The sequence below is a fragment of the Diabrotica undecimpunctata genome, chromosome 8 (genome assembly GCF_040954645.1).
Source record: "Diabrotica undecimpunctata isolate CICGRU chromosome 8, icDiaUnde3, whole genome shotgun sequence".
Classification (NCBI taxonomy): Eukaryota; Metazoa; Arthropoda; class Insecta; order Coleoptera; family Chrysomelidae; genus Diabrotica; species Diabrotica undecimpunctata.
In genome coordinates this window covers 140,227,664-140,241,679 of record NC_092810.1, presented here as the reverse complement: position 1 = coordinate 140,241,679, position 14,016 = coordinate 140,227,664, and the positions used below count along the sequence as shown (strand labels likewise).

The 14,016-nt window shown below is 33.4% G+C and overlaps 1 protein-coding gene across 2 annotated transcripts in view; it reads right to left on the bottom strand.

Moving 5' to 3' along the window:
* Nucleotides 1–6,080: 6,080 nt before the first annotated feature.
* LOC140448112 (solute carrier family 25 member 16-like) overlaps nt 6,081–14,016 on the bottom strand; it is a 30,103-nt gene continuing 22,167 nt past the window's right edge. For both annotated transcript variants that reach the window (XM_072541184.1, XM_072541185.1), the window contains exons 5-6: nt 11,212–11,525; nt 6,081–9,900 (exon numbers count right to left, since the gene is read on the bottom strand). In XM_072541184.1, the coding sequence (XP_072397285.1) occupies nt 9,672–9,900; nt 11,212–11,525 (543 nt within the window). In that variant the 3' untranslated portion in view covers nt 6,081–9,671. The remainder of the gene's footprint in view (nt 9,901–11,211; nt 11,526–14,016) is intronic.

Genomic DNA, 14,016 nt, shown 5'->3' with positions numbered 1-14,016 from the left:
GCTGCAAAAGAAGCCCTTCTTGGACACCCCAGCTTCGGTCTTCAGGAGGGAGGTGTTATGGCGAGCACGCCACTGTGTGTGTGTGTGTTTTATCTCAATATTCAGACTACTTAGAAGATGATGAACACCCACGCTGAGAATCTCGAAGTGTTTACGATATGATCAAGAACTATGAGAGGTTTTGAGGATATAGTTTGTACTTTGTATTTCTTAAGTCAGTATAGTTTTATACCCTAAACTGTTAACATCTAAATAAATTTGTGCATTTTTATTCAGAGTTACGTTATTTAATTCTCCAACGAACACACATCATTTTATAGAGAATAAAAGTTATATACCTATATACAGTCGTGCTATGCTTGGCTATTATGCCGGTCCTGGCAGCTTTGGTAGCTGTGATAATTATACAACAATAGAGTATTTACAAGGGATTATTTAGTTTTACAGCTGTTATTAAAATAACTTTTATAATGAGACACTAAATTTCTGGATACAGTATACAATTACTGGTCCTCATGGTCCAACGTCGAGTAATGGTGACTTTTTGCATGGCAAACTATTTAAGCGGTGGGCCACATAAATTAAAAACATTCTCTAGGCGGATCGAAAAAAAAAAATTAATAAAACAAGTTTTTATTTGTGATAATCTTTATATTTTAATTTTACATCACACGTATGTTATGTGCATAAATGGTAAAAAACATTGAAAAAGTTATCATAACATAAATAGATTATTCTTTAGCGAGTAGGTCATGTAGAACTCAGTTTTAGAAACATTGAGAAATAGTTGCTTCAATTCAGTGTTACATTGCAACTCAATAAGTTCAAGCTGCAATTCTGGTTTTACTGATTCACAGTCCACATTAAACGGCATGCTGAAACTGTTCCAGGTCCTGTTCGATAACTTTGAAGTCTTGAAATCTTTGCTCAAACTCGTCATGAAAACATTTCACGCTTTTCTATAGCTCCTAAGATTGTCTTCCCTAAATGTAATAGTTTTTAGATTGGAAAATAAATGAGGTCTAGATGCTTAGAAAATAGATTCAATTGCAAGAAAACCCTGATATGACCCCAAATATCATGGATTATTTGATTTCTTCCCTGAAGGTTCAATTTATTGATGTGACTGAGAAGTTCTGAAAGAAATGCAAAGTCCGAAAGACATAAAATTTCTTTTAAATGTTCACACTCGTCGATACCTTTTTCTTCCATGAAAGAGATTATTTCATCTTTAAGATCCCAAACGTGATCAAAAACCCGAATTGCACTTAGCACTCTTACTTTAGTGTACTAAAGTAAATCAGAATATTCAGACTGCAATGAATCAAGAAACTCTTGAAATTTAGAAGTCTAGAATTTAGAGCTCGTGAACATCAAGTTCGTGAACTTAATTTTGCTTAATTTTATTTAATTTATTTTATTTTATTCCATACAAATATTTTAAAATCAAAATTAGCCAAATCGATCGAGTCGTTCTTGAGACGTCGTAAGTAGCTATAAAAAATATATTATATAAAGTTATATTGTTCTAAAGCTATTTTATTTATCAATTTATTAAGATTTGTATTTTGAAAATGATTTTTTAAGTGGAAATTGAAACATCAATAAACTTGTTTTAAACTTCAGTTGTGGCTTATTATCATTAAAATAGTAATTGCTGTAAAATTATAATAAGTGTATATGTATGTATATTACGGTATACCGCAAGGTTACTACACTTGTCTCGATTTTTCGAGTCACGTTAAATAGGATTTCGGGTCCGTGCAAAACATAACACCGAGCGATAAGAAGTATACACTTCAAAAAGAATTAAGGAAAAAGAAAAATGGTAAAGCTACAGGGCACGGAGACATATCGATTAGTGAAGTATGGACCAGATATACTGTTGGAAATATTACGGGATATTTTTAGTAAATGCTTAATTGAAAGCCAAACTATTCCTACAGATTTGAATTTAGCATATATAAGCACCACCTACAAAAAAGGAGACAGACAAGTATGCGATCATTATAGAGGCATTAGCTAATAGAAGTAATGTCCCAAGAAATTAAACAGAGCGGCTTCTGGGCAGAACGGTCCTACATGGACAATATTTTTACTCTACAAGTATGTACCGGGTGGTCCAATAAGCCGATCTCTCGGCTATATATCAAAAATTATTCATGTTCTTACTTTAGGAGAAAAAATTCATTGGTAAAAGTGGCAAAAAATTCCAGCCTATCGCTGGAAATATCTTTCTAGTTTCTGGGTTAACCCCTAGGGGGCGCAACCTATGGAGAAAAATTTGAAAACCAGTTTTTTGGGAAATATGTCCAATTATACCAAGTGTTAAATAAGTAAACTAGAAAGAGGCCTAAATTCCGCACAAAGCTGTTCGAGTACTTTTTTTTATTTTTTTAAATAAAGGGTGGGGGAGAGTGGGAAAGTATTTGTGGATAAATACCTATAACTTTGGTTTGGATCGACCGATTTTAACGAAATTACTGTCATTAGAAAGAGTGTAGATGATTTAATTTACATCTACTATAAAACTATTGCATTTAGTTTTAATTGTCATGGGTAGAGGGTATGTTCGAAAAGAAAAAATTAAAATGGTTTTTCTTCAAAATGTTCAATGGAAACACCTATTTATTGTAAAATATAATAAATCTGGATTAAACTCATAACAAAATGGCGCAAACCGCATGTTGATAGCGTTTGTCGAACTAGAGATATGAATAAAAACGCATAAACATAAGTAGGTAAGTATAGTATTGACTCACCCTTTATTATGACTTAAAATTAAATATGTGAAAGATCATTCAAATATATCGACCATTAAAACTTAATGTCCAACTAAATGTTTAAATTGTTTTCCATCCTTGTCCACACAAAGATGTAATCTTTACTGAGAAGACATAACAGCTGCTTCAATCTCAGCTATTGATATACTATTTATTGCGTTTATAATGCGCTATTTCATGTCGTCTTGCGTGGTTGGTCGAGTTTGGTACACTAAGTCCTTCAATCTTTCCCACAAATAAAAGTCCAGGCATGTTAAGTCTGAAGATCTAGCTGGCCATGAAAATATACTTGCCCTTTCAATCCATTTATTTGGATAACTTGCATACAAATAATCTTGAACTCGTCTGGAAAAGTGCGCAGGACACCCGTCATGTTGTAATATCATATATCTTCTTGTTTGTAAGGAAATATCTTCCAATAAAACAAGCAACTGATTTTCCAGATAATCCAAATATGTTTCGACATTTAAAGTTCTATCAAAGAAATATGGACCTACGACCTTTCCACCAACTATACCACACAAAAGATTAAGACTTCATCTACCTTGAACCTGCACCTCATGTATCCAGTGCGGATTTTCTTCAGCCCGATAATGCATATTATGCAGATTAACACCACCCGCAATATTAAACGTAGCCTCGTCTGTCCACAAAATCTTTGACATGATATGCGGTTGTTCTTCTAGCAGACCTAACATCCAATTGCATTAATCCAGCCTTGCATCAAAATCTCTCTCATGTAAAGCTTGGTGGAGAACTACATGATAAGGATGCAGTCTAAAAAACGGAACAACAAATATTGGGGGAAAAGAAACCACTATATTTACTAAAAGTCAAAAAATCTTGAAAAATCCATAATTGTTTCACAAGATAAATTGTGCATAAGTATTTTTAAGAAACGGATAAAAGGATAAAAGCGCCGTGCTGCCGTTTTTACCGGAATATTAAAATAACAGTTGAATCTAAAGTTTAAAGGGAATTCCAAGTTTCTGACCAAAACGTTCACTTTATAATATGAAAAACCAACCTGTGATGTTTTAAAATCCTTAGAACAGTAGTTTTGGGTATGTTTAATTCTACATAGATTTGCCGACTACTTATATGTGGATTCTGTTGAATTAAAGCAAGAACATTGATTGAATTATATTCGGTCATACCTCTACTACGTCGTTTATAACAAGGACGATGAAAACTACCAGTTTATCTTAATCTTCTTGCCTTTCTTTCAAATACTTCTTTGCCATAATGTCTCCTGTCAGGATATCCTACAGAATATATATACGTGAGGCAATAGCGGCATTTTGGTGACATTCGAAATAAACTCCAATCATATCATACAATTCTGCATTTGATATACTCATCACGAATTATTAGTACTGATAATTAATTACTAATATTACCAATATTAATATCTATTGAAAAAAGTGCAATCTTCAATTCGAATTATAATATAACACTTCTTAACAATGTTTCGACTGCTGTCAATAAATAAACAATATGAACTCCCCGTCAAATTCATTGTCGTAGCCTACTTAGTTTCGAAAAAACTATTTTTAATCATATGAAATAACAATGGTCAAAATAGGTATCAACATTAGGATTCTTCTGCTATAAAAAATTTGAAAGTACCTACTGACTTATTTTTTAATTTAATTTATAATACAGGGTGAGTCAATACTAAAACTATACTTACTTATGTTTATGCGTTTTCATTCATATCTCGAGTTCGACAAAAGCTATTAACATGCGGTTTGTGCCATTTGGTTACGAATTTAATCCAGTTCCATTATAATTTACAATAAATAGGTGTTATCATTAAACATTTTGAAGAAAGACAAATTTTAATTTTTTTTCTATTCGAAAGTGCCCTCTTCTTCTTCTTAAGGTGCCGTGCATTTCTGCTTACATCGTCGTACATCGTCTTGTCAGATGAGATGTTAAATAGTCAGGATTAAATAATTCTGTTTTTAGCAGCATTGCGAAGCATTTCATAGCTGTGGATTCCTGTCCATTGTCGAATATTGCGCAGCCATAACATTTTTTTACGTCCCAGACCTCTCCTACCCTCTATCTCCTAAGAAAAAGAAAGAACCCTCTACCTATGACAATTAAAACTAAATGCAATTATTTTATAGTAGATGTCAATCATTTCATCCACACTCTTTCTAATGACACTAATTTCGTTAAAATCGGTTGATCCAAACCAAAGTTATAGGTATTTATCCACAAATACTTTCCCACTCTCCCCCACCCTTTATTTGAAAAAATAAAAAAAAAAGTACTTGAACAACTTTTTGCAGAATTTAGGCATCTTTTTAGTTTACTTATTTAACACTTGGTATAATTGGGCATATTTCCCAAAAAAAAAACTGGTTTTCAAAGTTTTCTTCACAGGTTACGCCCCCTAGCGGTAAACCCAGAAACTTGAAAGTTATTTCCAGCTATTTCTCTTGGCCACTTTTACAAAGGAATTTTTTCTCCTAAAGTTATAACACCCGGTACAAATATTACTACACATCTTGTCAAAAGCCTATGACACTACACTTATTTAAAGATTTGACCTAAAGAAAACATATATCAGAGATCTATACTACATCTACAAAAATCCACTGCTGATGTTGATGAGTGTTGTAAAAATAAAAAATTCCTTTTAAAACCCATTCCAAGTAAAAGAGAATATTGTTGTCTATTACCTACTTTATTGAAAATTTATATTCAAAAGGCATTACAGAAATGGAGATAAAAATGTCCAGGTATGGGAATCACAGTCGCGCGTAGCTATCTGAAGACATTATTCTTTGCTGATGATCAAGTTCTGTTTCTTTTCAGATCGCTGATTATTGTAGATATTTGAATATCTTGCTGGCTACCAGGTTTTGTCAATTCTTACTTCTTTATTTAGTATCCATAATATACCTTTTATAAAGGAAATTTTTTAAAAACAAATTTTTTTTCTAGATATTTTTGTTTTAGTTTTCCAATACAATAAAGTCATTTTTCAAAATTTTACATTTATGTCAATATACTTCCGGAACAGCAATATAAGTGTGTGCTTGTATAGTAGGTATGTTAATAAAGAATTTACACAAACAATTATTTCTAACAAAAAAAATTTATTTAAATTCCTTGTTCCCGATAAGGTGGGGAACACGATGGACCGCCGACATCAAAATAATTGCGACCAATTAGATAGCAGTGTCGCAGACTAAAACATTTGAGATACACGATTTTGTAGACCAATGAGCTTCTCAAATTCGTAGTTCCTCAAGTATTGGGGTATACAATAAAAGCCAGATGTAATTGACAAACAATTTATTAACTACAAGATAAACAACAATAAAAAATGGTAACAGTACAAAAATAGGTACTCTCAATACAGTCATTTTTTATCTCTCTTATATAATTGTCTATCCTTGTCAAGATGCTATATAAGCAAGAAAAATATAACTAAAAAAATAAATAAAAATAGTAAAACAATAAAATTATACCTAAATAGATTAAAAACGTTCAAAAATAGAGTAATTTATATATTAAAACAATCTTTCTTTAAATTTGGACCAAGTCATTTTTACTTGATCCATTTGTCAATTCCACTAAACGTTTCTTAACACCTACGTAGTAGATATTTAAGGACTGACTAAAAGAACTAAAACTAAAAAGAGATGGAGAACTCTAGAAATAGTTTTCTGACTCATCGTTCATATAATTTTTCGTGATACTTTGGTTGTGATTCTTTTGAGTTGTACTGATTCAACTCAAAAGAAAAACTTACCGTGCAGTAACACTTAAATTCGTTTTCATTTAATAAACCAGTCCTAGAGTATAAATAATTTTCGTAATTACATACCAAATGGGTAATTCTCTTGTCTGTCCGGAATTATAGTATCTAGTTGTCACTGACAGTAGGTTATCTTAAAAAACTGTTTTATATTGCACGTGTCTTTTCCATGTGAAACATCTACTGCTGCGGGTTAGACTGGTTGCTGCTGTTTCTTCGCAACACGAACAGTCGTTCGTGCTAGCAACTCTTTGATTCCCTCTAGCGTATGCAGTTTTCATATTCTAAGGAACACGTTATCTATGCTTTATTTAATTGACAGATGACAGTGACAATAAAACGGCATATACACTACAGAATGTACCTTTATATAATAATATGAAAGTGTACAAACATTTCTCGATAGTGACAAAATATGAGTATATTAACTGGCGCAAATGCTGACAATATTTATGAAGTTTGGATATTAAACCAATATGTGGTAGACATTAAGAATATACTGCGTTTTTTACGACTAGGAGCCAATTTAGAAGTCCTTTCAAATAGATTCCGAACACTTTAAAGATATTCTTAGGAGAATTTATTGAAGAGTTGAAAATCCCGGATTTTTTATCTGTATATTATTTGAGCTGGCGCTAATGCGTTTGGACCTCCAACAACATCCAAAACCAGTAGTTTTTTGTTATTTGAGTACAGATTTTATTCCGTAGTATTCAAGTGGCGTGATACATCTAGCCATTGTGCATCTAGCCTTTTTATTTTGGTGTGTGGAATCGAATCTACAATTATAGGTTACAACTTTTAAAATTGTGTTTTATCCATCCTGCATATACTTGTGAGAGGACATAATTAAGTGCATAAATGTTGATTTGAAATTCGAGACATTTTTTTTCAGTACAAAATAAGGATTCTTATTCATTTTCATTACAGCAAGTCAAATATTACATACCATTTAGATGAGTTTATTATTTAAGTTTAATTTTATTTAAAAATAAAAGACCAAAAAAAAACGATTGCATTATTTGTGTTACTGCACGGTAAGTTTTTCTTTTTAGTTGAATCAGTACAACGCAAAAGAATCACAGGAATTTGGACCTATGCGGGCAGAGCCTAGTGGATCTCAAATATATTAACTTAACAGGTTGACTGCCATGTGCACCAATATGGTGCACACTATCATATCCATAAGCTTGTTTGGGAAAATCAATATATTGGTCCGGCGACCACACCGTATTGTTTGTTAAATCGGCTTTTTATTTAAATATTTGATTATCGATATATTATTTTGAGTCTTCTATAGTATTTTTTTGCAATATACAACAAATGTAGTATGTGCACCAATGTGGTACTCATGACTTCACAGACTTGACCAATTTAATTTGGTCCTGTCCATTATGTCCATCCCGAATAGCAGCTTTTGCTAGTTGACTGACTGTTCAGCAAGATGGATGAGCGAGAAACAGAACGTGTGGTACGATTATACAGAGATATTCTTACGCCTTCTATAGGAAGTGAAAGGGACTTTGATGTTAGTGATTCAGACCCCAATTTTACAGCGACTAATGAAAATGCGATGAGCTACAATACTGCTGAAAAAATACACTACTCTTGTCAGGTAATTTCTATAAAATCATTATAAATAGAATGTTATATTTTTTTATTTATCTTTTAGGTACTGTATCTTATTGGAGCAGACCAGACGCCTCAAGAGTTATCTATTGTATTATCGGGCATGCTTATTTACGAGGTCCAGGAGATTTTGAAACATTTCTACACACTTTGCCGTTGGCAAATAGTGCTGTGTACCAATATGGTTCACAAATACATAGTGGCAAACAGTACTAAATCAGTTTGGCAGTCAACCTGTTAATTAGCTATTTCTACTCGTACACAGCAGGTTAACGTAAAATGTTTTATAATACACAATATTTAGCTATTATAGTTTACAAGTCTGTGTTTTTCTAATGTGCGGGAACTGGAAGCCAAATTATTCGAACTAGTTATCTCAATCCGTCATTAGTATTTAGAAAGTCAAAATTTCCAAAGGTCCCAAATTAACTATGACTACCTTGCAATGTGATGCAAAAGTTGTGTTGGTATTAATTTTTACAGGTACTAAAGGTGATGTTTCTAAATCTCATCTAAATAAGCCACGCAGGCGAAAAATAAACAATAAAAATAATTAGTTTATATAGATCCTGCAATATTATTAGTTAAAAACATTTAACTAATATTTCTTGATTTTCAATAGCAAGTATAGTTATGAAATCGACAAAATATCCTGCGCACTAAATATTTTTTGGAAAAAGAGAAACTGGCGTAAAAATAAAACTCAAAACACCTAAAGAGAATAGTAAAATTCTTAATTACTTAAGGCCATCAAAGGGTTAAATAGGTACTACCAATAGACTAGAATTCACGTTCATCAATTTGCCATATAAAAATAGTTCTAAACATAACAAAACTATCTACTACATAAAAAATAAGGCGTCTAATATCAAGTTTCAATAAAAATTTGGTTTACATATAAATACATAAAGTGTTTTACAGTTCTACAAGATGCATGTGAACTTTACAATAATAATTTGGCCAAAATAGTAAAAGTAAAAACGATATATATTGTTTAGATTAGAATATTTTAGACCAGCTAATTGCTGCATACGTCCAAACTTATAAATCATTCTTGTAATATGATTAATAACTGATGAAAACAATAAAATAGTTTAGAGGCTGATAAATAAAAACAAATTTGTGAAAAATACCTGGGGATGACAAGCCGGAACAAAGTTCCCTAGTTGATATAGACGTGCAAACTACAGTTGTATGTATATCGTGGACTTTAAATGGTTGTCAGTTATTATAGTGATGTTTAAATTTGTACAAATAATTTATAGAACTGTTTTTCTTTTCATAAGCATAACATTCAAACTAGAGAGTAAAAATTATTGTAGTATTAAATATACTGTCATGTCACACTATCACTTAAAAACCTTTTTAAGTAGATATGTGAAACAATGCTTTTCTAAAAAGATTTAACTTAAATCTGGGTTTTAATTTTGTCAACAACCATTTAATCTACAATGAAGATGACTTAATTTGAATTAATATCTTTATCCAACGCTGACTTTTAAACCTGTATCTAGATTAAGTAGTTGTTTGCATAGTTCGTAAGTCGAGAAAGAAACTGCAACCATTGGTATTGCTCTCATATAATTGATCGACATTCCCCTGTAAAGTCCTTTAATCACTCCATGTTCCGTGTAAATCTTGTAGAGGGTAGTAAACATGCTCTGGCCGTAGTGATGTGTTTCAGGGTTCATCATAGCTAGCTGCATACGTCTACAATATAAATATAATTTATATAATATATTTAATAGGATTTAACCAAAATTTTGATTGACAATATATTTATTATAATCTTTGTTTTATTAAATATCTTAAATTATCTTTCGATATTTTGAGAACAGTGATACGAACTGCTTCCGTTGGTTTTACAAGAAAAAGGTAACGCCAAAAGAGGACCAACAAGAAGACTAAGTTCCTGGTTTCAAAATTTGAGAACTTTGGGTTGATCAGAAATATTAACTAACCTTAACTGATCACATTTGGGATAGCTGGTGGATACTTCTCTGCTATTCCGACAGGGAATAGATCTACTTCAGGAATAGCACACCTGCCTACGCGAGCTCATGGATTTCCCCAGCCTCCCATCCCCGGGGAAACCATATCCAAACCCAAGGCATTTCCCATCTCCACCCTTTCCCAAGCGTGGCGTTTTAATGGCTTAAAACCCCAAAAGTTATTTACCATGAAAGACGAAACTACTGAACGGTCCTCAGTCTCCGGCGGCTCCAACACCCCCAATCAAGGTAGTGGTTGGAGTAAGTTTGGAGCAGAGGGTGCTAAGAATCCTCGGAAAAAATCAGGCTACTGAAGAGCCTATTACAGAGATGAAAAACATAAAATGGGACATCATCGGCCTCGGTGAAATAAGACGAAGAGGAGAAGCAAAAATTACTCTTAAATCAAGACACGTATTTCATTTTAGAGGTGAAGGAGACACTTCAAATGGTGGAGTAGGATTCATTATACATAGAAAGCACACACAAAATATAGTTGAAATTATCAACATAAGCCCCAGAATTATATATCTCATCTTCAAACTAAATGCAAGATATAACCTTAAGGTAATCCAGACATATGCTCCAACGACTACGCGTGACTCAGAGGACTATGGAGCGCCAGATGTTGGGTGTTTCTCTGAGAGACCAAATGCCAAACGAAGAAATACGTCGTAGAACAAAAACAGTAGACACCATCGAAAAAATCGCGTCGTTAAAATGGAATTGAGCAGAAATCAGAAATTGAGACCAAGGCAAGAAGCAATACGGAGCAGAGGACGCCCGCGAACTAGATGGACTGACGACCTGAAGTTAGCAATAACTGGATGCAAGCCGCACAAGACTGAGACAGATCGAAAGAGCTGAGAGAGACCTATGTCCAGCAGTGGACGCATACAGGTTGATGATCATGATGAACTGATCACATTAGACCCAAAAACCTACTGGAAGTAGTACATTAAATTTACTACTACATTCGAATGTTAGAGTATAATTAAATATTGAAACGTATAATATAATTAAACTTTACCTTCTTGTTACATCTAAAGGATAGCTAACACTTTGCGCAACTGCTCCTGCTAAGCCACCGGATAGAAGTTTGGCAGGTACGGTTAAGACTAATCCTCCGGTATTCTTTTCGCAAGGATTACACGCCAAGTGTGGTAAATATTTCATAAACCCATACTTGATGTACTCAAAAATATAAAACGAGAGACCGGCATAAGGCACCATACCCATAAGAGTAGGTGTGAATCCCCGGTATAGCGCTCTAGCGCCACCTTCTTCTTTAAAAATGGTAGTAGCTGCATGCGCTATGCCGGTATACACGTGCTCGCCACTGACCTTAAAATAAAAAAATTCTCATTAGTTATGCTGTAATTACTGCCTTATAAAAAAAAGTATTATACAGATATCATAAAATAAATATACAGATAAAAATAAAAAACAAAATCACCTACTCGAAAAATGAATTTATTCCTTAATTTTATCCCTCGCTGTATAAATAAAATAAAAGAGATTAATACAAAAAAAAATGGTTCTAAAAAACAATTTAAAAAACTACCATTTAAACTGAAATAAAACTAAAACAATAGTCATATTAATGGCAATTAAAATACGTAAACAAACAATTAAAACAATAATACATAATAAGAGATTTTTTTCCAACAGTATAATTTTATGCAATAAAAGAATTTTAATGACATTTGTGGTTAATTCCCAAAAATATTTATTTATGATAATTATAATATATTTAGCATTCTCTAGATGTGACGAATTCTAGGTATTTGAATTAGTCAATTGGTTTTATATTTCATCTATTTTCGGTTCCAAGATTAATTATAACTTATTCAGCTGTCATCTCTATTTCGTGATGTTATGCAATTGTTACTGTTTTTATTTTCTTCTTCTTAGTCGTTAACCTGAAGCAGGTATCGTGATATCATGAAGCTATTAGCTAAATTTCCCAATGTTCCTCCACGTTTTTCTATCTTCTGCCATTCTAGCACATTCTGACAATGGAGCGCCAATGGTAGCAACAATATGGTCCGTGTATCGTGTGGGAGATCTACCTCTATTTCTTTTGCCTTCTACTTTTCCCTGGATGGTAAGTTTTTCAAGAACATTTCTTCGAAGCACATGTCCAAAATAGCTTATTATTTGTTCTGATATTTGTGTTCTTAGTCTTTTCTTTATGTTTAGCTGGTCCAGTATGGATTCATTTGTTCTTCGGGCCACCCATGGTATTCTCAGCATTCGTCTCCAGCAATACATCTCAAATATATCTATGTTCTTTTTGTCTTTCTCAGTAAGGGTCTAGCATTCCGATGCATAAGTAAAAACTGGAAAAACTAGACTTCTTACTAGTCTCATTTTTGTATCTTTAGTTATTTCATGGCTTTTCCAAATTTTTGTTAATTTTGCCATAGCGCTTTTTGCGATTGCTGACCGCCGCTTTATTTCTTCAGTACAGCCTCCTTTGTTGGTTATTAATGAGCCCAGATACACAAATTTATCTACAACTGCACTATTGTTTAACATGACCAGATGATTTTGATTGTTGTTAGCTCTGTCAATTATCATGATTCTCGTTTTATCTCTGTTTATTTTAAGGTCCATCGTTAAGCTTACGACTTCTATCCGTTGTAGCAGGTGAATCAATTCAGCTTCAGAACTAGCGAGAATAGTAGTATCATCTGCATATCTCAAGTTGCAAATCTTCTTCCCGGCAAATTTGGATGCCACCGTTCCAGTCCTCAGTAGCTTTCCGCATTATCCATTCACCATAGATGTTAAATAGAATTGGGCTTAGTATGCAGCCTTGTCTCGCGCCCTTTGTGACCCTGAAACTATCGGTTAGTTCCCCATTTATTCTAACTCTGGCATAATTGTTATTGTACAGGCTTTTAATTAGCAGTATCAGATGATTGGGGACTCCCATTTCAGACAAATCCTGCCACATTTTACTCCAGTTGACCAAATCGAAAGCTTTACTATAATCTATGAAGCACAAATATGTTGTGATGTTGAATTCTCTGGATTTTTCTACAATCTGCCGTACGTTTAAAATTTGTTCTCTAGTACCACGTCCGGGGACGAAACCTGCTTGTTCCTTCGAAATGTTAGGTAGTAAAAAGGGCTTTATCCTCTCGAGAATTATGTGTAAGAGTATCTTACTGCAATGCGCAATTAGAGCAATTGTGCGATAGTTGCTACATAAATCTTTCGCTCCCTTTTTATGTATGGGAATATATAGTGATTGTGTCCAGTCCTCAGGCCATTTACCTGTCTCCCACTCTTTGACAAATTTAATGTATTATCCACTCCAACGTCATCTAGGGTCCAAATCATTTCAATAGGTATGTTATCTGGACCGGCAGCTTTCTGACTTTTTTGCCTCATAATTGCTGCTTCAACTTTACTTTTGAGTATGTCAGGTTCCGTCGCCAAACTGGCATCTTCTTGTTGTGATGGTGCGTCTGTGCTTTCCTCCATCATCAGTCGTCCACAGTATTCTTTCCATCTGTGTAAAATATCTTTTTTAGAAGTGAGTAGAGTTCCGTTATCATCTTTGATAGCAAGGTAGTTTGGTGTAAAGGAACGTGTTATCTGCTTTATTTTTTTAAACATGTCTCTGGTCTCAGTTTTGGTTTTATGCCCTTCTATTTAAATGCAGATTTTGTTCAAGTGTGTGTTCTTGTCCTTTTTGCAGAGTCGTTTTATTTGACCGTTCAGCGCTTTATAGGCCTCTTTATCACTTTCACTGTTCAGTCCAGCGGCTTTTAAGCACTTCCTCTCCTGTATTTTAGTCCACGTTGAGTATGTTATCCATTGT